The 27,200-nt window shown below is 36.1% G+C and overlaps 1 protein-coding gene across 1 annotated transcript in view; it reads left to right on the top strand.

Annotated features, from left to right (window-relative positions):
- The first annotated feature begins 9,748 nt into the window (after window positions 1-9,748).
- Window positions 9,749-27,200, top strand: part of PP2D1 (protein phosphatase 2C-like domain containing 1) — a 26,294-nt gene continuing 8,842 nt past the window's right edge. The window contains 3 exon segments of the mRNA XM_008583854.1: window positions 9,749-9,923; window positions 16,293-16,346; window positions 16,349-17,335. Coding sequence (XP_008582076.1) covers window positions 9,749-9,923; window positions 16,293-16,346; window positions 16,349-17,335 — 1,216 coding nt within the window.

Genomic DNA, 27,200 nt, shown 5'->3' with positions numbered 1-27,200 from the left:
AGGCTAATGCCTGCTACCTCGACTTTTATGATCCTAGTTGTCCAACATCTAGGAAACTTGAATTTGAGGGGCAGTTTCATTTTATTTTATTTTTTGGTGGCTGGCTGGTAGGAGTAACCAGACCTTTGACTGTGGTGTTACAAAGGCTGTGTTCTAACCAACTGAGCAACCAGCCAGTTTTAAGCTGAATAAGGACAGCCTACTGGAGAGGTTTGGCTTTTGCAATTTTCTAGTCTAGTCACCTTTTCATTGAGCCATATGTATTTGATTGTTTTGCATTTGGGAGGAGGTTAAGCCAAAGAATTTATTCCAGCAGGAGAAAGGCAAGAAATAAAGAGTGAAAATGAGGGATTAAGATTTGTTAATATATATATATTATATTTTAAAATAATATATATATATTATATTTTTAAAATAATATATATATATTTTTTTTAAAGATGACTGGTGAGGGGATCTTAACCCTTGGCTTGGTGTTGTCAGTACCACNATGTAATAGAAGCAATAATAGTTACGGGCACAGGGTATCTTCCCCACCTTTTGATTTGACCGCAGAAAGGAAAGTACAGTCTCTTCTGTCATCCTGTTAAGAATCCTGTGTACTGGCCCCCGTATGTGGAAGTGTTGTGTGGCCCACAGCCCCTCCCTCCAGTCCAGCCTCATCATACCGATGACAGTGATCATAATGCCACCCTGACCAGAAACAAAGAGAATGATGGTTTGTTTTTATAAACAACAATAGGGAAATATTTTAGACGATTAAATACATGTCTCCCATACCTTTATCATTAATCCTACAACAACCCAGATTTTAAAGCTAGTAGTACATCACCTATGATCCGGTAATTCCACTCCGGCTGCTAGGCCTGCTGGAGAGCTTCATGTGGCCCAGGAGATGTGGACAAGAATGTTTATAGTGGCAATGTCCTCCATGGGAAAGCTGGAGTCCCCAAATATCCATGTGCCACTGAACAGGTGCATTCCATTTGAGTTTGGCAAACTCATGATACAATACGATGAAAACAAAAGCAAACAACTCAGTGCAGAAAGACCTCACAGATACCATTTTAAGTGAAAAAAGCAAATTGTAGAATAGTACATATATCATGATTCCATTTATAAAGTTTGAAAACAGGCAAAACAAAAGAATTTTTTGTTTAGAAATACATGCCTTGTGTGGTAAGACTGGTGGGAAAACCCCACTGGAGATTGAGAAACCCAAAATTCAGGGCAGGAGTAGGAATACTAAATATAACTCTCTTCCATACAGGCTAATGCCTGCTACCTCGACTTTTATGATCCTAGTTGTCCAACATCTAGGAAACTTGAATTTGAGGGGCAGTTTCATTTTATTTTATTTTTTGGTGGCTGGCTGGTAGGAGTAACCAGACCTTTGACTGTGGTGTTACAAAGGCTGTGTTCTAACCAACTGAGCAACCAGCCAGTTTTAAGCTGAATAAGGACAGCCTACTGGAGAGGTTTGGCTTTTGCAATTTTCTAGTCTAGTCACCTTTTCATTGAGCCATATGTATTTGATTGTTTTGCATTTGGGAGGAGGTTAAGCCAAAGAATTTATTCCAGCAGGAGAAAGGCAAGAAATAAAGAGTGAAAATGAGGGATTAAGATTTGTTAATATATATATATTATATTTTAAAATAATATATATATATTATATTTTTAAAATAATATATATATATTTTTTTTAAAGATGACTGGTGAGGGGATCTTAACCCTTGGCTTGGTGTTGTCAGTACCACGCTCACCGAAGTGAGCCAACCAGCCATCTATATATAGGATCCAAACCCGTGGCCTTGGTGTTCTCAGCACCGCATTCTCCCAAATGAGCCACAGGCTGGCCCTAGGATTTGTGAATATATTTGAACATCAAAGTTTTCAAATAATGTGAAACCAGCTTGTAAGCAAAATGTATCACTGGCTGTCCTCTTTTTCCAAGACAAATTGATTTTTTTTTAACCTCTGTCCCTGGCATAATAGAAAAAGTCACCCATTCTGCTGTTCAACACACCTGGGCTTAAATACCAACTCTGCCATTTACTGCAGCGAAGTTTATCTCACTTTTGAGAGCTTCAGTGTCCTTGTCTGTAAAATGGGTTATTAGTGCCTCTCTGCAGTGTTGTTGTGTGGATGTGAGACAATGTGTGTGCAATGCTTAGAAATAGCCCCAGCATGTGGTAAGCAATGATATTGTTATTATCCAGTAGTGCATCTGTGTGCCTGTTTTCCCATAACACTGAGTTCATCGAGCATAGAGACATGCCACTTGCCTGTATGTCTGGTACCTAGCCCTGCAGGTGCTCAATATATAAAATGATTAATTGGTACAACCATCTTAAAAGAAAGAAATTCTTCTCTTCTGCTGTTAGCCTTCCCAAGGTAGCAGTCTATCTTCCAATTTCCTGCAACGTTCATTGTTTATTTGTATCTGTTTTAGATGTGAATTAGGGAAAAAATTATTGGATGCATTTTCAGAAAGATATTTTCCTAGAATGTTTCTATGTATACACACACACACACACACACATTTTCGGATGCATTTTCAGAAAGATATTTTCCTAGAATGTTTCTATGTATACACACACACACACACATTTTGTAATTAATAAACTTTGTTTTTGAGTAGATTTAGGTTTACAGAAAAATTGAGCAGAAAGTAGAGTTTCCCATATATCCCCTTACTCCTTCCCCCACTCGTTTCTGCTGTTATTAACATCCTCAGTTAGTGGAGTACATTCGTTACAATTGATGATTCAGGGCTGGCCAGTTAGCTCAGTTGGTTAGAGTGCAGCTTTTTTTTTTTTTTTAAAAAAAAGATGACCGGGAAGGGGATCTCAACCCTTGACTTGGTGTTGTCAGCACCACGCTCAGCCAGTGAGCAAACCGGCCATCCCTATATAGGATCCGAACCCGTGGCCTTGGTGTTATCAGCACCGCACTCTACCGAGTGAGCCACGGGCCGGCCTTAGAGTGCAGCTTTATAACACCAAGGTCATGGGTTCAGATTCCTATACCGACCAGCTGCCCCCCCACCCCCAAAATTGTATATTTAAAAAAAAATCGATGAGCCAGTCTGATACATCATTATTAACCAAAGTGCATAGTTTATATTAAAGTTTACTCTTTGTGTTGTTTACTCTATGGGTTCCGACAAATGTATGAGAGGTATCCACCATTACAGTGTCATATGAAATAGTTTTGCTGCCCTACAAATCCTCTGTGCTCCCTTTACTCATTCCTACCTCCCCTGAACCCCTAGAAATCACCAATCATTTTACTGTCTCCATAGTATTGCCTTTTCCAGAATATTTCATAGTTATAAACATATATTATGTAGGCTTCAGACTGCCCTCTTTTGCTTAGAGATATGCATTTAAGGTTCCTCCATGTCTTTTTGTAGCTTGATAGTTCGTTTGATCACTGAATAATATTCCATTATATGGATGTACTATAGTTTGTTTATTCATTTACCTATTAAAGACATCTTGGGTGCTTCTAAGTTTTGGCAATTGTGAATAAAGCTGCTATAAACATTCATGTGCAGGTTTTGGTGTGAACATGTTTCCAATTCATTTGCGTAAACAGCAAGAAGTGTAATTGCTGGATCATATGCTTAGAGGATGTTTAGTTTTGTAAGAAATGACTACATTGGGCTAGCTGGTTAGCTCAGTTGGGTAGAGCGTGTTGTTGTAACACAAAGATCAAGGGTTTGGATTCCTGCACCGGCCAGCCACAAAAGAAAAAGAAAAAAACCACTAAACTCTTCCAAATGGCTGTACCATCCTTCATTCCCACCAGCAATTAATGACAGTTCTGTTGCTCAGATCTTCATCAGCACTTGGTGTTTTCAGTGTTTTGGATTTTGGTCATTCTAATAGGTGTGTGGTGGTATTTCATTGTTGTTTCAGATGGCAGTTCTCTGATGACATATGTTGTTAACATAGTTTCATATGCTTATTTGCCATCTGTACAAGGATACTTCAAAAAAGTTCCTGGAAAGACTTGTAATAACTTTCAAATTCTATTTTCCCAGGAACTTTTTTAAGTGCCCTCATATATCTTCTTTGGTGAAGTGTCTATTCATTTTTAAATCAGACCGTTTGGGATTTTTTTTTTTAATTGAATTCTAAGAGTTCTTTGTATATTTTGAATACCAGTCCTATAACAGATAAGTCCAACTTGTCTGTTTTTTTCTTTCATAAATCATATGTGCTCCTTGCCGAAAAACTTTGTTTACTTCATCATGGAATCCCCAGTGCTAAAAACAGTGTCTGGCACATAGTACATTCTCAATAAAGTGTTGTTGAATAAATCTGAAAATTAAAAATGCACTTAGTCATTGGCAGAGGAATTCTATGACTGGGAATTTACCTTATACAAATGTACAAGGATTTTTGCTGTTGTCATTGCAGCATTATTTATGAAAGGCAAATGCTATTAACAGACTAAATGTCCATCAATAGAGAAAACATTAAATAACTTTTTGTATACTCATATAATGGGATATTGTGTTGCTATGTAAAAAAAAAAGGTAGATTTATACAAACTAACATGGAACAACGTCAGCAATATTATTGCTAAATAAAAAAGCAAACTACAGAATAGTCTCTATATTATGAGCATATGTAAAAGATAATTAACTTGTTTTCTGACTCATATTGGAAGGATTCATGTCATCTAGTGAGTCTTTATTTGGGTGGCGGATTGAGGAAAGAGGAAAAGCATGCTTTCACTTCAGAGACTACTTACTTCCTTACTTTTTTTTTTCCACTTAAATAAAAAAGCCAGTACAATTTTTTATGATTTTTTCTTTTAGATTTATTTATTTATTTATTTATTTATTTATTATTTATTTATTTATTTATTTTTTTAAAAAGATGACCGGTAAGGGGATCTTAACCCTTGACTTGGTGTTGTCAGCACCACACTCTCCCAAGTGAGCCACGGGCCGGCCCTAGATTGATTTATTTTTTAAAAGATAAAATTGTGCAAAAGTTTGGGCCGGCCCGGTGGCGCACTGCTACAGTGCACCGCTTGGGAGCGCGGCGGCGCTCCCGCCAAGGGTTCGGATCCCACATACAGACCGGTTCCCGCTCACTGGTTGAGCGAGGTGCGGCGCAACACCGAGGGTTGCAATCCCGTTGCCGGACACGAAAAAAGACAAAAAGGAAAAAAAAAAAAATTTATGCAAAAGTTTTTATGTGAAAAGGGAAAAAAAGGGCATAGAGTTATTTGAAAACAACTCAAATATTTGGGAGAAATGAGACATTCTCATTTAAAAACCTATATAGAAAAAACTAAAAAGAAGAAAGTGAAAATTTCTTACAAAGATAAACTAATATTAGCAGTTTGGTAAACATCATTCTAGTTATTTCTTTATGCATCTTTACAATTTTATGTAAATGGGCTAATCCTACTTATGCTGCTCTATTATCTACTTTTTTTTTCTGTGGTGCCTGACCAGTACTGAGATCCAGACCTGTGGCCTTGGCATTACAAGGCCGTGCTCTAACCAACTGAGCTAACCAGCCAGCCCTAGTTTGCTCTTTTAATTAAACAATATTCAGTGGACTTCTTTCTGTTTTGTTTTATTTTTTTCCTTTGGATGGCTGGCTAGTACAGGAATCTGAACCCTTGATCTTGGTATTGTAGCACCATGCTCTAACCAGCTGAGGAAGTGGACTTCTAAATAAATAAATACAGATTGTTTATATAGGCTGTATTGATGACTCGTTTAGTAAACCAAGTCTTATTTTTGAGCACTATAAACAATGCTTGCCCCATTCATTTGTTGAATAATGAATAGATACAAAGTAACATTTTAAACATAAACATAAAATATAATAGCAATCCTATGAAGAATAATGTACCCATCATCTAATCAGCATTGCCTTGAAGGCCTCAAGTCTTATCTCTTTCCTCTGAGGTAAGTGCTATTTTGGATTTTGGTTTATCATTACTGTTTTTCCTTATAATTCTATCGCACATGTTTGCATCCTAAACAACGTGTTGTTTAATTTCCAACTTCATGAAATTTACAAGGATGGAATCTACCTCTGTATGTTCCTAGTGACTGGCAGTTCTCTTGGTTAATATATACTTCCTGATATTCTTCCACATTGTGAGTAGTTGGAACAGTTCTTCCCACTGAGGTATAATATTCCATTGTGTAAATACACTGGGATATATTTATACATTCTCCTGCAGTAGTCATTTCGAGACGACCCCCAAAGAGCATCACCTTCTTGGTAGTCACACCCTTGGGAATTGTCCTCCCCTTGAGTATGAATGGGAACTGTGACTTGCTTCTAATCATTAGAAGATACCAAAGGTAATGGGATATCACTTCCATGATTATGTTATATTTCATAAAATCCAGTCTTGATTGCATACTCTCTGCTTGCTTTGAAGAAATAAGGCCACATTGGGAAGCCCACATGGTGAGGAGCTGAGAATAGCCTTTAGAACCCAAGGGTGACCTCCAGGCAACAGCCAGCAAGAAGCCAGGATCCTCAGCAAGGAGATTAATCTTGCAAGCCAATCTGAGTGAACTTGGAAGTGTATCCTCCCCCATTTGAGCCTCCAGATGATCAGAGCCTTGTAGAGAACCCAGCTATGCTGCATCTGTACTCCTGACCCACAGAGACTGAGATAATAAATATGGGTGTTTTAAGCTACTAAGTTTGTGGTAGTTTATTATGCAGCAATAGATAACTAATATACTCATGTTGATAGATCTTTGAAGTCTTTTGAGTTTTTCATAACATAACCGCTCTGATGCATGTCTCCTTGTACAAACATATAATACTTTCTATAGGGTAAATAACTCAAAATGGACTTGCTAAGGCACAGGATATGTCAGAGGTTGGCAAATTTTTTCCAAAAAGGTCCAAATAGTAAATAATTTAAGCTCTGTGGGTCCTATGGTCTCTGTTGTAACTATTCAATTCTGTTGTGGTGGTAAATAAACAAAGCAGCCATGGATTATACATGAGCATGGTTGTGTTCCTATAAAATTCTATGAACATTGATATGTAAATTTTGTATAATTTTCACATTACAAGGTATTAAACTTCTGATTTGTTTCAACCATTGAAAATGTAAAAATCATTTTGAGTTTGCAGGCTTTACAAAAATAGATGGTGGAACAGATTAGCCCATGGGCCTTAGTTTTCAGATCCTTGGGACAGGTGCATCTAACTCACAAGATAGGACAGTGTTGTTTTCTGAAGTGACCATACCGATTTTTCCTCTGAGATGATGAGACTCTAGTGCATTGTACCAATGTGGTGGATGTGAAATATACATCCTTGTGATTTAAATCTGCATCTTCTCAGTTATTATTGAGGTGGAGTAATTTTTCATTTTTTTATTGATAAGTCATATTTCCTTTTGTGAAATGTCTCTCAAGTTTTCTGCCTTTTGCAGAGAAAGAAATGTTTGTCTTTCTATTATTGATGTGTTTGAGTTATTTATATCTTTACATATTCTGGATTCAAATACTTTGTCAGTTATTGGTGTCATAAATATCTCCTCCCTATGGATGGTTTGATTTTCGCCCTTTTAAGGTGATATCCACACAGTATCCAGTTTTCCAGTTCAAGAACAATATGAGTCTCTGCCTGTATTCATATTTTCTTTTATGTTCTTGGTAGGGTTTTATATATATATATATATTTTTTTTTGGCATCTGTCTGGTACAGGGAACTTTGACCTTGGTGTTACAAGTCTGTACTCTACCTATAGTTTTGGTCTTGGGGGGGTTTTGTATGCATTTTTTTTTTCCTAAAACTTTTTTCTTTTTTTTAAATTTTTTATAACATCTAATGGGTTCTTTTTTCTTTTATATTTTCAAGGGACCAATATTGACCTTGCAGAAGGCAGGTCAATGAAGTAGAAGGGACAGATTAGAATAGTTGAACTAAGTGAACTAAGTAGAGGGTGGAAAAAAGTGGAGACAGTTATTTGAGAAATTTTATTGAGAAGAGCAGCAGAAAACTATAACTAGGAGAATATGGGGTCAGGAAAGATTACATTTGGTTTGCTATCTTTTACTTTTGTATCTTTTTTGTATTTTTAAAAGAGAGATGTAGGGACCAGCCCATGGCTCACTCGGGAGAGTGTGGTGCTGATAACACCAAGGCCAAAGGTTTGGATCCCATACAGGGATGGCCGCTTAGCTCACTGGGTGAGCGTGGTGCTGACAACACCAAGTCAAGGGTTAAGATCCCCTTACCGGTCATCTTTTTTAAAAAATGAAAAAATTTTAAAAAATAGCAATTACTTATTGAGTATCTGTCTTGTACACTGTGCTCAGGGTTTGAAGGGTATGTCTCATTTTACACTAATCCTGCAAGGTTACTATTATTATCTCTATTTCACAGGTGACAGAGCTGTGGCTTAGACCGGCTAAATAAGCTAAGGGCACCCAGCAAGTCACCTGCAAACTGAATTTGAGCCCATGTTTTTGACCCTCTACAATTGTTCCTTCCACTTGGACGTGCAAACTTCAATGATTTGGACACCCAACGAGCCACCAGCATGAAAACAAAGAGGCAGCACACATGTATTCATGTTTACTGTTAATACTATTATAGCAAAACAAATTTCCATAATTATAGGTAAATGGTTAAGTAATCTATGTTACATCTTTACACTTACTATGGAATATAGTACAGTGGTTAAATAGAATGGGGTATGTTGATGGGTATTGATTTGAAAAATCTCCACCTCATCCTGGCCAGTGAAGGAAAACATTTACAGAATAAAATAATAATTATGTTGCCAATTTATTGAAGAAAATACAGAGACAAGACATGATAGAGTCTACAAGTGTATTCCTACATAAAAATTCATCAAGCTCTACATTTAAAATTTGTGCAATTAACTGTGTGCAAATTACATCTAAATATAAAAATGGATTCTGTTTATGTTTTTATGTGTATATAAAGATACATAGAATTGGTCTGGCACAATACACACCCAACTTTTGGCAGTGTTTTCTTTGGAAAAAGAGAGACCTCTGCTTTTCCTCTATATACTTATGTATTGTATTATTATATAATTATTATTATATTATTGTATTATTTCCTCTATATACTTATGTATTGTATTATGTAATATTTTATAAAGGAGAATGCATTACTTGAGTATCTAACAAATACATAAAAATAAATAAATGCAACCAATATCTATTTAATAACAAATAAAATAATTATTAGATAGACAGAATTAGCACATAAATAAACTTTGTGAAAAAACAAGCTGCTAATAACCCATGTAGAGATGTACCCATCTTCACTCTTGGGTAGTATTTCGGAAATATGTTTTCTCTATTTTTGCCTTTCTAGGGGGAAGTTGACATTAAGTCATCAGTTAACTTCTGTAAGAGGCCTTCCTACTACTCTAATCACCATCTGGCCTGAAGGCGGCATGTGGAGGTGAGATATGAGCACCACAGCTGCCTTGTGAGATGCCAGACCCCACCCCAGGGAGTGGAGCTTACAAGAGTTTCAATACTTGCTTGAAGGAGGGGCCTCACTTCTTCCCACCTGCAGTGGAATGGGGATGATGCAGCTGCTAGAAATGAATAGGCACTACCTGCATACATGGTATGATTTTAAAAGCAATGAATAAAGAAATTCAGACTAAAACAATCAAATACCATTTCTTAACAAGCTAGGAAAGGTTTATTTAATGACTCTGCACAGTATTGGCATGGGGTGAGGAGACGATGATTACAGATGAGGCTAAAGAAGTTAGTAGAAGCCAAAAGATGCAGAGCTTTGTCAAACACACTAAGGAGTTTATCCAAAGAACAAGGAAGGACAAGCCAGTAAAGGGCCTTAGGCAGGGGATCACATCTGGCTGCTCTAAGGAGAATGCACTGAGAAGAAACCAGACTGGAAGTGGGTTGAACAGTTGGGAGTTAGTGTAGTTATCTAGTATCCTGGAACCACGAAATAGCAGTAGGGATGAAGACAAGTGGATGAACAAGAGGATTATTTTTCTTTCTTTTTTTTAGTTTTCTTTTTCTTTATTTTTTTGTTGCTTTTTCTGTTTGTTTTGTGAATGAATAAAGGAATATAAAAAAAGAGATTAGACAAGTCTTGGTGATCAATTGCATATATCCTGAAAAGAAGGATGGGGTGGTCGTGTTACCTGTGTCAGCTAGGGTCCAATCAGTAAAGCAGAACACCATATGTTGTGAAATAAAGGATTTATTGTTGAAATTAGTTTATGGAAGAAGATGGACAATTGAACATTTGGGAAGAGGAGTTGGAGGATCAGAGAAGTCCCCAACCAGCAGTCTGAGAAGCTAGGGAACATCCAGCTGCCAAAGTAGGACCACAAAGGGAAGGCTGATGGAGAAGTCTAAAGTAAGCATTTGCTCTGTAGGGCAGAAACGGGTGTCTGTGGACAGGCCTAGCACTGGTATTGGTCAGCAAGGCCTGTGGTCTGGAGGGAAATCTGGAGGCAGAGTAGCAGGGAGCAAGGAGAAGCTGAAACCTGCTGGACACTTGTGCATCTGTGAGTAAACTCATTGAAAAATGACAGAATTCAGATATAATGTCCCCAAAATCTTGTAAAAATTATTTTCTTGGCCAACCCTAACTTGAATCCACACAGGAAAAGGGGTTCTGAGAAATAGTTTCCAGACTAACCAAGTTGATGGCTGGAGAAGATTCTGGAGGAAAGTTAGTGAGTTGCATTTTGCACATGTTGACTTTGATATGACTATGATACATCCTCCCGGAGACATCAGTAGACAGTTGGGCTTGTCCAAACTTCTTCAGTGTGCAAACAAACTACTCCAGGACACTTGTTCTAACCCAGCCTGGGGTGAGGGAGTGGCTTGCAGCCATGGACCAAAGATGTAGGAACTGAAGATATTGGCCAGGAGTGAAGGCAGGGTCAGGAACCAAAAAGACAGTCCACACAAGATCTATAACTCTCAAGTAGTGAGTTGAGCCAGCAAGATGAGTGGGCAGGCTCTACAGGGTGAGTAGAAGGAAGCATCCTAGAGAGATAGCTTGAGGTATCCTACCACTGGGTAGGAAGGCAATTGGTCTGTACAGAAAGACTAGTCTCCTAGAATCACTATTTTGAAAGTGCCACAACATATCAGAAAAAAAAGTATTACTTGATTGTCACTCCTCATGTTTTTATTTTGTTACATGGGCATAAGACAGTATGTTTAATAAATGATCCTTCTTTAAGAAACTCCAAAGGCAAGTTTGTTACTTAATACGACTTGTGACCTTATTGCTTTACAATCCTTCTGAATCATAAAGTGAGTTCTTGCTGAGGTTCCAGGTGATGTAGCAAACATTCCACACAGGGAGCTCTACCATCAAGTCAGGGGAGCCCCACGACTGCCATCATCACCACTGATACTGCCTCTGCACAGCCACTACTACCATCACCACCTCCATCATCATCATCATTACTCAAGTTGGAAAAACAGAGGATGGGGAAAGGGGAAAGGCAGGTCAAAGAAAGGTAACAATTCCAAAGGAACATGATAATGAACAGCGCTTTAAGGTCAATTTTCTTAATTTTGTTGTATAATAAATGTAGTCAATGAACAATTTTATCTACAGTATTCTTTTCCTTCACTTTCTTAGTAATCCAATGAAACCTTAGCTTCCTGTTTGTATTAGTCCGTTTCTGTTGTTTCAACAAAATACAGAGAACTGGGTGATTTATAAAGAAAATGAAATTTATTGCTTACAATCTCTAAGGCTTGGAAATCCACAGTCCAGGGAACACATTTGGTGGTGGCAGCAGTGATCTCTCACATTGCAAGATGGTGGAAGCAGAGAGAACAGAGAGAATAAGACAGACTCTCTCTCCTTTTAAAGCCCTCAGAACCAGGCCCCTGACCTCCATTTTTAATCCATTCACTACTGCATGGTCCTACAATCCAATCACCTCTTCAAGGCCCCACCTTTCAATTACCACAATAGGATTTCTCACCCTCTTAACAGTCACAGTTGGGGCTAAGTTTCTAATACATGAAACTTACGGGACACAATTCAAGCTTCGGTGAGTTTTGGGGGGACATAACTCAATCCACTACACTATTAGACTATGTATATTGAGGAGTGATATATTCCTCTACTTTATATAAAAGAGGGCTTCCATTCCTCTCTATGCTCTTATTCTGCTACATTTATATTTAATTTATTATTATAAATGAGGAATAAACATACGAATGATGTATCACATAAGAACTGCTTCATGTGAGAGAGCTGTGCTATGGCTCTCCCCTACATATAGATAAATGAAGTTCTTATGTAATTGATTGACTCCATGTCAAATCATTGTATTATGGTGCCTTATACCATGATATAAAAAATTCATGGAAAAATGGAATTAAAAAATAATGCAAATCTTTCCATGAATTTTTTGAAGACCCCTTGTATATTGTCCCAACTGTCCATCAAAACTCATAACAATTGCATCCTTTACGTGAATATTACAAAAAGTAAAATAGAAATTAAAAATATTTAAAAAATAAAAAAAGAAGAAAACAAAACAAACAAAAAAGGAAATTAGAAATATTTAATATACATTTTGGTCAAAAGAGCTTAAATGCTTTAACAGTACCCAGTTTCCTTCCCTGCTTCTCTGAGCGCTTGTCCGTTTCCCTTGCTGGGACCTCTTCCTCCTTCTTCCCACTAACTGGTCATTCCCTTGATTTGGCCTTGGACCTGACTCCTTGCTAATATCTCTCAATTGTGAGTTTTTCTAGGTCAATTTCTCAGGTTTCACGATGCCATTTCTGGCTAGATGAAGGGCTAGGCCTCTGTTTGGATACTATAATGGGGCTGTGTTTGGCAACATCTAACTTGTTTAATCCTTTTATTAATGACCTAGATAAGCATATGACAGAACTGTGAACTTTTCTCCTCATAGCTTCAAGAGCAGGATGCAAGCGTTATCCATCTGTGAGTCTTAGCATCTTGCACAGTAACTGGCCCATGGTAGGTATTGAAGGAGTGATTGAACGCTGATCAAATTTGTTGATGAGACTGAGGTATTTATGGGTGAGATTGATAAGATTTTGGGCTTTAAATTAAGCCAGCAGAAAATATAATTAAAGGGCTGGCCCGGTGGCGCACTGGATAGTGTGCCGCTTGGGAAGCGCAGCGGCGCTCCCGCCCGAGGGTTCGGATCCCACATGCAGACTGGTTCCCACTCACTGGCTGAGCGAGGCACGGGAGCAACACCAAGGGTTGCAATCCCGTTGCCGGTCCCCGGTCCAGTACGGGGGCAACACTGAGGGTTGCGATCCGTTGCCGGACACGGAAAAAGACAAAAGACACACAAAAAAAGAAAATATAATTAAATAATATAAAAGAAAGTGGATGGGGATACAAAAAAAAACAGGAGTGAAAAAATGTTGATAATGGTTGAAGCTGGTGATGAATATAGGGGGGCTCATTATACTCTTCTCCCGACTTTTATGTAATGTAAAAATTTTCCATTAAAAAAAGAAGCAAAAATTTGTTGGTGAGGCAATGCTAGGAAAGTTTATTAATATGCAAATAGTTTCAGAAGCATTTATGATGTGAAAATTTGTAAATAAAATTTTACTGTAGGGATGAGTACTGTGAACTTCAGGGAATTAAATACAAATTTAAAAAATGGTAGAACACTTCAAACTTAACAGAGCTCTGCTTGTTTCTTTAATTCTTAATTATATTGCCACAAGAGAACCATACATGAAGATTGCTAAAGCCCTTTTGCCTATGACATAGTACACCATTTTATTTACCATTTATTATAAGACTTTCCTTCCTAGAAATAAGATTTTTGCATAATTCACAAAATGCAAATTCTACTGGCAAGAATCTTAAAGTTGTTTACCTATATTATGGCCATTATATTATTTTACTTATTCATTCATTTTTAATTTACATACATTTCTCAAAATTGTGTTCTGTTTTACTTTTTCAGTGTATTATTATTTGTTAAACTGTGTAACATAGCTTTAACTAAGTGATGACATAAACAACTTGCCACAACATATTAATAAGTACACATTACCCAATTCTTAAATACTCAGATTTGGGTTCTGTTAAAACAACTTTCTCACACTGATTTCCTAGTTTTTTTCTTAAGTTAGTTTTACACATGTCTTCCTAAACACTGCAATTTTGTGCATTTACATAATAGAGTAGAAGTAACAGCCATTTTTTGAGTGTCTCCTAAGTGACAACTGATTCATCTTTTACCTCATTTGATGCTAAAAGCAATGCTATGCACTTAACAGATAAGAAAGCACATGTTGGAGAGGTTGAATGACTTGGTTAAGGTCATGGAGTTAGTAAGTGAAGACAGTTTTTTAAAAATTCAGTCTACATTTTTCACAGTATATTGTTTTGTCTTTCCACATTCAAACTTTCTGTCCATGATATAGTATTTACTGAAAACAGCAGATTCTAGGATGGTATGAAAATGTGACTCCACTTACTTTTCAGAAACTATTACATATACAAGGGGTCTTCAAAAAAAATTTTTTTTTTCATGGAAAGTACTGTACCGGCCAGCCGCAAAAAAAAAAAAAGTTCGTGGAAAGATTTAAATTATTATTATTATTTTTTTGATGATGAAATGATTTAATTGTTTTACAGATGAGTAGATTTTATATTTTTGTATATAGAAAATACATTTTTTTGACATTAGCTAAGATAACATCAGGCATTAGGTTGTTCGACCAAACATTTTTTAATTCTATTTTTCCACAGACTTTTTGAAGTACCCTCGTGTGTGTGTGTGTGTGTGTGTGTGTGTGTGTGTGTATCTGGGAAGACAGATAACAAACTGTTAATTACCTCTGGGCCTGGAATTTGGAAGTTGGAAGTGGGGTGGGGAAGCAAGGAGAACATTCTTTCATTTTCTATTCTGTATTCTCCTGCATTGAACTTAAAAAAAGATTATGCATTATTTTTATGCTAAAAGATCTTGTTATTATTATTATTACTATTACTATCATATTGTCATTACTAAGTGGGTTCATTTCCTATCTCAATAACCACCAACATTCTTGAATACGTTTACATATGGGGGATTTTTTTTTTAAGATTTATTTTACTTTATTTATTTATTTATTTATTTTTATTTATTAAAAATATTCATGAGATCAAAGCTAATTTTCACCCCTCCTGCCCATGATGTGAGGGCCAGATTCCTACTGGGGGTATACCCATTACCAGAAATTACTATTGTACCCCTTGTCCCTACCCAATTATGTATGGGGGATGTTTTAAGTTCTTATAGGCTCTAGGTATTCTTATCATTGTAGGTCCCACCCCACGTTAGATCTAATACATTAAAATGCACCTACATCAAATATAATTTATATATGAATTTAGGGCGGACCAATTAGTTCAGTTGGTTAGAGCATGGTGTTATAACACCAATGTCAAAAGTTTGGATCCCTATACCAGCCACACACACACACACACACACACACACACACACACACACACACACACACAAATAAGACATTATAGGAATTGAACTGAAGTTAATTAGTTTTCAAAATGTCACATTTCATAAACATTTAAACTTGCTGACTTAGATTTTTGCAGGTTTGAAAATATTTTATAACCAAAGTATTTGTTTTCAGGTGTCTAACTTTTCATATGCATAAAATGGATAAAAATGGACTAGTGCTGAGTTCTGTGCTAGATGCTCCTGATAGGACGGGGAGCCTACTCTTTAGAAATGTATCATCCTGCTGGACATCTTTTCTTGACATCACTTCCTCAGCCTACACCTTTTCATTGTAGTCTTAAAAAATTCTGTCCTGACCATCAGTTCTTTTCATTATTTTGCTTGGTTTGGCGTGTCTCATTCATTTTCTTATAAACCCTTTAATTAGGATGAAAGTGTTTTAAGCCAGACAAAATGGAGTGCAAAAGTAATTACGGTCATGTTTGAAATTAAAATCCTAGATCTCAAACATACACCCTCACGTGCCTGGGATGAAATATTGTGCTGATTTCTGTGACTGTTTTCTTAGATGTCTGACTGACTTTGTGGAGATTTTGCCTAATTTATTTCAGGCAGACACAGATCAATCACCAATTTGTTAAGTACATACTATGGGTTTTGGGGGGGAACACAGAAAGATGAATCTGAATTTTCAGTTCTAGGCCTATATAAAATTGTGAGGAGCTAAAGCAAATTGTAATGATAAGAAAATACTTGAACAGATTTCATTAAATTATTCCTAAATGTCAATTCTTTCATCTTGCTTGCAGTGTTTTGGAAATCAAGGACATGGAATATGAGAAAATCAACATTAGATTCAGAAGAAAAAAGCCTTTTAGAAAGAAAAGGTCAAGACCACTGAGAGACACTGGAGATCACGATGAGCAGGTCTATGATCAAGTGATCACATTACCCTGTTCCATATGCAAGCGCGAAATTGACGTAAGAGGTATTTTTTCCCATAAAAAGCAACATGACGCTATGGCCACATTGGGTTTCCAGTGGATGGATAGAAAGAAACCACAGCCCTCAGTGATTGCTGATCAGAGACAGTCTGTAATTTCGAAACTATTGTCATCTTTTATATTTACTGAAAAAATGCTACAGAGCATTAATAATGCTTTTGAGCTACTTTGGAAGAAACAAATACCATCATACTATAAAATTTTTGATAGCATTGACAGTAGTTCCATATATTCTCAAAAAATCTGTCATCTGTTAATTAAAGGAATAGCCATTTGTGAAGACAGGAATCCTACATGGAGAGCTGACATGAATGATAAATTCACTGTAGTGAATAATTTTGGCAATAAACCCAATGTGTGTTTTTTTGGTTTGTTTGATGGACATCATGGTGCCTCAGCAGCAGACTTGGCATCAGTGGAACTTCCAGTTTTACTTCTCCATCAACTTTCCAAATTTGATCCTTCCTACCAAATGACGCCTAAAGAGAAAGAAGTAATCAATTCCTTTCACACTGTGTTTAGAGAAGAATACACAGCAATAGAAGACCTCTTCTCTTCCACACACAAAAGTACAAGAACATCGAGGCATGAGTATGAGGACATACACAAAGCCTTTGCAAAAGCATTTTGGAGAATGGATAGGCTTTTACGTCTTGGAAGGAAAGAAATTTCCAGGGTTCGATGGAGTGGCTGCTCTGCAGTTACTTGTATATTGGAAGGCAACATTAAAAATCTTTGTGCTAATAAGAATTGGAAAATAACCAATATCTGTGATGGATTGACAGAGAACTCCCCTTCCCAGACAATGCCAAAAATAATTTCTGGAGTATTACATGTTGCAAACACTGGTATGTATGTTGAATAGTGCCAGAGAACACCTTACCATTTTTGATTCCTAGCAGCAAAATCCCTCACGCTCCCAGAATTTTTTAGTGGTCCATTATTTAGTGACTTATTAATGCCTAGAGATTGCATTGACCAGTTTAAGAAACAACAAATAACGACAATTTAAATGCTGATTACAGGCACAAAAATAATGGTAATTATTTTTCAAGGAGGCACAGATATGAAATAATAGGACAAAAAAAATTTTTTTTCCAAATGGGGTAGCAATAGAGTTGTTGATAAAGATAAAAAAGTAAATGTACTACATATGCTTAGATCTGAAAAAAATGAAAAATGTTTCACACTCTTTCTTTTTTCAGGAGAAAGGAAAGTGGTTTGATTATTGTTAGTGTAGTCGTTCAAGCTGGTCGGTTATCCTCATAACTAATACATTTGCAACAGGTCATTCTCATGCTCAGTGGCCAAGTAGCATCAGCTGCATCTCAGAGAGAATAATAGTTCATGCCTCAGTTTTATGGGCATGTATTCTCTTCTCCAAAAAGTTGGCTGTAGTCTTTAAAATTTATTTCAAGAAGTAATTCTCCTAACCTCCAGTGTTTAAGGTCTTAGCTTATGAGCTTGCCAAAATGGAAAGCCCAGAGTTAAAATAGTGGCCACTTACTGAATATTGAATAAAGAGTAATTTCCTCAGTTAGTCTTACAAGAACTCAGATATCTAATGTATCTAAGTATTGTTAACCCAATGTTTCAGATGAGAAAATGGACAGATAAGATGATTTGTTCATGGTCTCAGAGGTAATAGGAATTAGAGCTGGAAATCAGTCCCATTAAATCATGCTCTCTCTTCAGGTGATTGCTTCCAGAGCCTGAGGAGACCGGGCCTCAGGGAGTGGGACTTTATGGCAGAGATGATGGTGTGAGGGCCAGGTAGTCACAGAGACCATTACAATGTCACGGCCCCTGAAAGTAAGCCTGTTTCTAATCCAGCTCTGATTCTGAGCCCAAAATGAGGAAGACTCCAGACTAAGCAAAAGCCAAATCAAATGCCAATTGCCTCAGAATCTTCCATCATTTCTCACTCTCTATGATTAGGTTCCAGATAATTCATGGACACATTCATTTCAGATTTCAGGCTCATCTAGCAACTGATCCACAATCTTAGAATTAAGACCCCTATTAAAAAATATCATTAAATATCAGGGTTTTTGTAAAATTAAATGAGAAATTATGAAATATTCAATATTATGTAAGTGGACACAGTCATTACATGTCTATTGTACTATGTGATTCACTCCTTCTAGACTCACTGCTGTTTGGTTGGTCCTAATCTCTAGGTCAAACATTTGTTGGATTTAATTTCTAGGCCTACATAATTGGACTAAACTGTTTTTTATTTAGGCATCTCACATTTTAATAGAAAGACATGTGTGAAAAAATTCAAATTGCAAAAGGGAGAACCTGAAGTCAGGATTTATGCTACAAAAGTACGTCTGAAAAAAAGCACCTTAAATGGATTTCTTTCATCCATTTTAAAAAATAAATGTTCATACAAATTTATCAGGAACATATTTTGCATTTTATAAAACAGGACCAATTTTTAAGCATCTTATGGAATTCAGCATGGAATTCAGGTTAACTTCGCTAAATCTGTTTTACTGCTGCTTTCCTTTTTAACGCTGAATTATATTCCATTGTATAAATGTACCACTTTGTTTATCCATTTATCAGTTGACAGTCATTTGAGTTGTTTCTGGTTTCTGGCTATTATGAATAATACTGGCATGACATGTGCACAGGTTTTTGTATAGACATAAGTTTTCACTTCTTTTGGAATATACCTATGTTTTCTTGAAATATATTTCTCTTGCTATATACCTGGGAGTGAGTTGCTGGATTCTATGGTAATTCTGTATTTAACCATTTGAGTAATGCCAAATTGTTTTCCAAAATAGCTGCACTATTTTACTATCCTTCCAGCAGTGAATGAGTGTTCTAATTTTTCCACATTCTCCCAACACTGTCTTTTTGATTCTAGCCATCTTAGTGAATATGAAATGGTATATCATTGTGATTTTGATTTGCATTTCCCTGATCCCTAATAATGTTGAGCATCTTTTCATTGCTTGTTAGCCACTTGAATATCTTCCTTGGAGAATTATCTATTCAAATCTTTTGCCCATTTAAAAAATTGGGTTAATTGTCTATTTATTGTTGAGTTGTAGAGTTCTTTTTTATATTCTGGATACAATCCCTTATCAGATACATGACTGGAGATTTTTTTTCTTCCATTCCGTGGATTGTTTTTTAATTTTGTCAATGATGACCTTTGGAGCAAAAAGCAAAATTAGATTTTAATTCTTTTTTTTTTTTTTTTAAGATGACCGGTAAGGGGATCTCAACCCTTGGCTTGGTGTTGTCAGCACCACGCTCAGCCAGTGAGCAAACCAGCCATCCCTATATGGGATCCGAACCCGCGGCCTTGGTGTTATCAGCACCGCACTCTACCGAGTGAGCCACGGGCCAGCCCCTAGATTTTAATTCTGATGAAGTTCAATTTATCAGTCGAACCCACGGCCTTGGTGTTATCAGCACCGCACTCTACCGAGTGAGCCACGGGCCAGCCCCTAGATTTTAATTCTGATGAAGTTCAATTTATCAATTTTGTTGTTGTTCTTGCTTGTATTTTAGATGATAAGTCTAAATGACCATTACCTAGTCCAAGTGCACAAAAATTTACACGCGTGTTTTCTTCCAAGAGGTTTATAGTTTTATCTCTTACATTCAGGTGCATGATCTATCCTGAGTTAACTTTATGTCATGAGATCAGGGTCCAACATCATTCTTTTGCATGTGGATATCTAGTTGTCCCACCACCATTTACTAAAAAGACTCCTTTTCCCATTGAATTGTCCTATTGCTGTTGTTAAAAAATCAGTTGACCAGTGTAAGGGCTTATATCTAAGGTCTTAATTCTATTCCATTGATCTATATGACTATCCTTATGCCTATAACATACCGTCCTGATTGCTGGAGTTTTGTAGTAGGTTTTGAAATTGTTAAGTGTGAATCTCCTACTTTGTTGTCTTCAAGATTGTTTTGTTTCTTCTGAGTCCCCTGTTTTTTCATATGAATTTTAAGACTAGCTTGTTAATTTCTCAGAAAGATCCAGCTGGTATTTTGATAGGGATGATGTTGAATCCATAGACCAATTTGGGGTATTTTTTTTTTTTTTTATGGCAGCTGGCTGGTATGGGGATCTGAACCCTTGACTTTGGTGTTAGAACACCATGCTCTAAACAACTGAGCTAACTGGCAAGCCTGTCATCTTAATACTAAGTTTTCTGATTATATGGATGTCTTTCTACTTATTCAGGTTTTCTTTAATTTCTTTCAATGATGTTTTGCAGTTTTTGGCATGTTTTGCATTTCTTTTGTTTATTCTTTTTGCTGTTACTTTAAATGCAATTGTTTTCTTAATTTTATTTTTGAATTCTTTATTGACCATGTACAGAAATAGAAATGGTTATTATATGTGGATTTAATATCCTGCAACCTTGTTAATCTTGTTTATTAGTTCTAATAGTTGCTTTTTTTTTTTTTTTGGTAAGTGTGGGTTCCTTAGTATTTTCTGCATAGAAGATCATGCTGTCTGCAAGTACTTCTTCCCTTTGATTCATTTCAAAGCATTTTCTTTTATGACCCATTGGTTATTTATGGGTATGTTTAATCTTCACATATTTATGAATTTCCCAAGTATCTCTGTACTGTTGGTATATAATTTAATTTCATTTGGTCAGAGAACATACTTGGTAACATTTACATATTCCAGAAATTAGGTTTTGATATCTTTGGGGCCATTATTCAGCCTGCTGTCATGTTGTTTTGTTTTTTAATTCTTTCTGCCAATCTCTTCCTTTTGATTTGAGTATTTAATACATTCACATTTAATGCAATTATCTACAGGATAGGATTTATGTTTGCCATTTTGCTATTTGTTTTCTATATATTCCATGTATCTTTTAATTCTCTGTTCCTCTATTACTGCCTTCTTTTGGGTTAAATGAATATTTTCTGGTATGTCATTTTAATTCCCTTGTTTCTTTTATCATATTTTATTTTATTTTTATTTTTATTTTTTTTCCTTTTTGTCTTTTTTCGTGACCGGCAACGGATCGCAACCCTCAGTGTCGCGCCCGTACCGGACCGGGACCGGCTACGGGATCGCAACCCTCGGTGTTGCTCCCACACCTCGCTCAGCCAGTGAGCGGCCGGTCTGTATGTGGGATCCGAACCCTTGGCAGGAGCGCCGCCGCGCTTCCCAAGCGGCGCACTGCAGCAGTGCGCCACCAGGCCGGCCCCTTTTTATCATATTTTTAAAAATTTGTCCTGGTGATTATAATTAATAATTTTAATACAATTTGCCTTGGGTTAATGCCAAATTAATTGCAATAGTATACAACATCATTGCTCTAATATAGCTCAATTCACTCCTCCTTCCTTTGTACTTTATTTTTATACAAATTACTTCTTTATACAAGATGATAAAACTGTTTTATAACTGTTTTATACAGTTTTCTTATAAATCAAATAAAATGAAAGCATTGAAAAATAAAGTACATTATTACTCTGTTTTATACTTACTTATATAGTTACTTTTCTTTCTTTGTGTAGATTTGAGCTATTGTCCAGTGTTTTTACTTTAATCTGAATGACTCCTTTTAGTTTTTCTTGTATGTCACATCTGCTAGTGATGAATTCTCTCATTCTTTATCTGAAAATATCTTAATTTTTCCATTTTTTAAAAAGATGGTTCTGCTAGATATAATATTCTTGGTTGACGTTCTTTTTCTTTTAGTACTTTGAATGTGTCATTCCACTGTCTCCTGACCTCCATGGGTTCGGATGAGACATCAGCTCTCTCAGTAGAGTATCTTTTTTGTCTTTTTTTTTTTTTTTTTTTTTGTGACCGATAAGGGGATCGCAACCCTTGGCTTGGTGTCACCCGCACCACGCTCAGCCAGTGAGCGCACCGGCCATCCCTATATAGGACCCGAACCCGTGGCAGGAGTGCCGCTGCGCACCCAAGTGCCGCACTCTCCCAAGTGCGCCATGGGGCTGGCCCAGTAGAGTATCTTTTGAGGGAGCTGATGAGTATCTAAAAGAGTATCTCTTGCACCTGATGAATCACTTTCCTCTTGCTGCTTTCAGAATAATCTGTCTTTTAACAGTTTGACTATCATGTATTTACATGTTGACCTCTTTGAATTTAACATGTTTGGAGCTTTTTGAGCTTCCTGGACATGTAGATTATGGTTTTTCAACAAATTTTGGAAGTTTTTGATGATTATTTCTTCCAAAAAAAATTTTTTTTCCACGTCTCTCTTTTTGGCTCTCCAATTTTGTGTATGTTGGTATGCTTAGTGGTACCCAACAAGTCCCTGAGGCTTTGTTCACTTTTTCCTCATTCTTTTTTCTTTCTATTCTTCAGACTGGATAATCTAAATGACCTATTTTCAAATTTGCTATTCTTCTGCCAGTTCAATTCTGCTGTTGACCTCTTTCTAGTGAATTTTTAAATTTAAGTTATTGTACTTTTCAACTCCAGAATTTCTATTTGTTCTTTTTAATAATTTCTATCTCTTTATTGATATTCTCTATTTGGTAGGTCCTTATTCTGATAATGACCCTTTAATTGTTTAGCAATATTTTCTTTTAGCCCTTTAAATATATTTGTAATAACCAATTAAAAATTTTTGTTCAGTAAGTCCTATGCCTGGACTTCCTTCTTTTTTCCTTCTTTTCAATGAACTATTTTTCACCCCATGCACAGGCTATACCTTCATATTTTTTGACTGTCTCAAAATTTTTTTTGTTGAAAATTGGACATTTTAAGTAACATAGATACTTCCCCCTTGCAGAGTTTGTTTTTGCTATTTGTTTAGTGACTTTCCTGAACTAATTTTGTAATGTCAGTGTTCTTTGTCATGTGTGGCCATGAAGGCCCTGCTGGTAAGCTTAGTGGTCAGCCAATGACTAGACAGAGATTTCCTTAAATGGCTTGAACCAATAAGTCTTCCATTCTTTGCCAAGGTGGGTCTATGTGCTTTTTGCAGACAGTTTACAACTCTCTGTTAGCTTTCACTTCCTGCTTGAGCAGAGCCTCAATATCAGTCATAGATGAGAAATTAGGGTCACTTTCTTAACCTTTATTCAAAGCACTACAAGGGCCCTAGAACATTTTAACTCCATTCACCCTAACTTGTATTTTATTGTTGTGTTAAAACAGCTTTACAAGATATTATTATTGCTTTATAGATTTTATATTTGTTTACTATTCATTGATACTATTCATTTTTTATTTTATTTTTAATTTTTGGCAGTTGGTTGGTATGGGGAGGGGATCCAAACCCTTGACCTTGGTGCTATAACACAGCACTCTAACTAACTGAGCTAACCAGTCATCCCTCGTTCATTTTATTGTCTGTATCCTTCCTTCTGTCATCTGGAAAATTTTCTCTTCTGCCTGAGATACATACTTTAGAATTTTCATTTCTGAGGCTTTGTTGGTGGCAGACTCAGACATTGTGTGAAATTGTTTCTTTTGAATAACTTTTTGTTAAATAAAAATTCTAGTTTGGCAGATATTTTCTCTCAACATTTTAAGGATAGCTTTACACTGCCTTCCAGCTTCTATTGTGGCTGATAAAAAGCACATGCCTTGAAGGCATTTTTTTTTTCCTGCTTGTAACATATCTTTTTCTTTAATGTTGCACAGTTTTACTATGATGCATCTACAAGTGGGTTTAAAAAATCCTATTTGAGATTGTTAGTTTGGCTTTTTGACTGTGTGAATTAGTATCTACCGCTATCTCTTCAAATTTGCCTGTGTCCCATTCTTTCTTTTCATTCTGGAGTTCTGATTAGGTTTATATTAGGCCTTCTCACTCTATCATTAATGTAACCTATCTTCTCTTTTATTTTTCCTTTTTTTGTGTGTGTGCAGTATTTTGGACATTTGTTCCACCTTGCTCTTTGAGGTCACAAATTCTCTTTTCATATGTTCAAGCTGTTCCACTTTCCGAATCTTTTTCTTTTTTTTGTACTTTTTTTTTTTTTTTTTGTATTTGGTTGTCTTATTTGTTTTCCTGTCTTTTTTTTTTTTTTTTTTTTAACACCTTTGGGTCATTTTTATGGTTTTTTGCTCCCTGCATGTATTTTTTTTTTTCCTTTTTGTCTTTTTTACTGACCGGTAACGGGATCGCAACCCTCGGTGTTGTGCCCGCACCGCGCTCAGCCAGTGAGCGGGAACCGGTCTCCATATGGGATCCGAACCCTCAGCGGGAGTGCCGCCGCGCTCCCAAGCGGCGCACTCTCCAGTGCGCCACCAGGCCGGCTCCCTGCATGTATTTTTGAACTTGTTTTACTTTTAAACATATATCACACAGTTACTTAATATTTTGTGTCTGATAATTCTAGTATCTAATAGACTCAAAGATCTGTTTCTTCTATTTGATTTCTGCTGGTTCTCATTCATGGTGTTTGGTTTCAGTCTGTTAATTCATTTATCTTATAGATTAATTTAATTCTATCATGGTCACAGAAAATATGTTACATGACTTGAATTCTAAATTAGACTTGTTTTCTGGCCCATAATATAGTCTATCTTGTTAAATATTCTCTATGCACTTAGAAAAGAATGTGTACTCTGCCATTGTTGGTGAAACGTTCTATTAATACAATTATATCAAGTTTCTAGAATTAAGTTCCGGTCCTCAATGTCCTTGCTGATTTCCTTGTATGTCATTATTATTTCTTGGTTTACCAATTATTGAGAGAGTGCTACTGGAATATCTGACTATAATTGTGGATTTTTGTATTTCCTCTTGAAGTACTATGAGGTATGCTTCCAGTATTTTGAGGCCCTGTTATTAAGTACATACATGTTTAGGATTGTTATATTCACTTGTCTCATTGGCTCTTAATCATTTTGATATATCTTCCTTTATCACTGGTGATTTTTGTTGTTCTGATGTCTACTTTGTCTAACATTAGTCACATCAGCCCTCCATCACTGTTGTCATATCTTTTTTTTCATTCCTTTACTTTTAACACGCTTTATTTTCATATTTAAATTGCATTTATTGTAAGCAGCATATATTTGCATCTTGCTTTTTAAATATACAATCTCTGCCTTTTATCTGGGTGTTTATACCATTTATATGTAGTGTGATTGTTGGTCTTAATCAGATGTACATTTATCATCTTGAAAAGTTTTTTTCTAAGTCCCATTTGTTGTTTGATTTTTTTTTCTTTTACTACCTTCTTTTGTATTTTTTTTTCTTTTATGATTTAATTTTCCTTTGTTGGGTTTTTAGCTATAACACTTTGTTACGTTCTTTAGTGGTTTCTTTGGGATTTATATTATACATCTTTAACTTCTCACAATCTACCTTTAAGTGATACTATAACACTTTACATATAGAGTAAAATCCTTAAAACAGTATACTTTTATTTCTTCCATCCCAGACTTCATACTATTTTGATCACACATTTTACATATATGATATATATATATATATATACACACCATTGCTTTTTGTTTAAAAATTCAATTATCTTTAAATAGATTTCAATAAAAAATATGATATATTTGCCTATGTAGTCATAGTCCTATTGTTCTTTATTCTTTTGTGTAGATTTTTATTTATCTGGTATCATTTTCCTTCTGCCTGAAAAATTTTCTCAGTTTTTGTAAAACAGGCTTTCTGATGATGAATTCATAAGACTTTTTTTCCCCCTTTATTTTTTAAAGATATGTTCATTTGGTGTAGAATTCTAGGTTGACATATTTTACTATCAGGGTGTTAAAAATATTTGTCCAGTGTCATCTTCTTGATTCCTTTGTTTATGAGGAGAAATGTGCTGTCACCATTATCTCTGTTCCTCTGTACATAATATGGTTTTCCTCCTGTGGCTGATTAAAAGATTTTTTATCATTGGTTTTAAGCAATTTGATTGTTATTTACTCAATTTGTTTTTCCTCCTCACCTTTCTCCTCTCCCTAAAAAACTGCAATTATGTACTTTAGGCCACTTGAAATTGTTCCATGGCTCTCTAATGCTCTTTTAATTTTTAAATCTTATTTCTTTATATTTTGTTTTATATAGTTTCTTTTGCTGTGTCTTCAAGTTTGCTAATATTTTCTTCTGCCATGTCCAATCTATCATTAATCACTTTCACTGTATTTTTCAATTCAGACATTTTACTTTTCATCACTGGAAGTTTTTTTTTTTTTTTTTAATCTTCCATGTCTCTACTTAACTTTTGGAACATATGGAATGTGATAATAATAACTTTTAATGTTTTTGCCTGCTAATTTCAACATGTGTCAGTATTGGGCTGATTTCAATTGTTTGGCTTTTCACTTATTATGGGTGGTATTTTTCTGCTTATTTGCATACCTGGTATGCTAGTTTCCTCGGGCTGCCATAACAAATTACCACAAACTTGTTCACTGAGAACAAAAATTTATTCTCATGGTTCCAGAGGCTGGAAGCCCAAGGTCAAAGTACTGGTAGGAACATGCTTCTTTGGAAGTCTCTAGGGGAGATTCCTTCCTTACTCTTTCAGCTTGCAATGGCTCCAGGCATATCCTAGCCTGTAGCTACAGAATTTTGATCTCTGCCTTCATCTTCACATGGTCTTTTCCTATTCTCCCCAATGGGTCTCTACTCTGTGTGTCTCTTATAAGAACATTTCTCATTGGATTTAGGGCCCACTTGGATAATCCAGGATGATGTCATTTCAAGATCTTTAACTTAATTACAACTATAAAGACCTTCCCCCCCCCCCCCCCCCCCCCCCCCC

Source organism: Galeopterus variegatus, unplaced genomic scaffold (assembly GCF_000696425.1).
Source record: "Galeopterus variegatus unplaced genomic scaffold, G_variegatus-3.0.2 Scaffold3066, whole genome shotgun sequence".
Taxonomy (NCBI): Eukaryota; Metazoa; Chordata; class Mammalia; order Dermoptera; family Cynocephalidae; genus Galeopterus; species Galeopterus variegatus.
The sequence above is the reverse complement of the archived record's forward strand: the minus strand, read 5'-3'. Positions and strand labels throughout refer to the sequence as shown.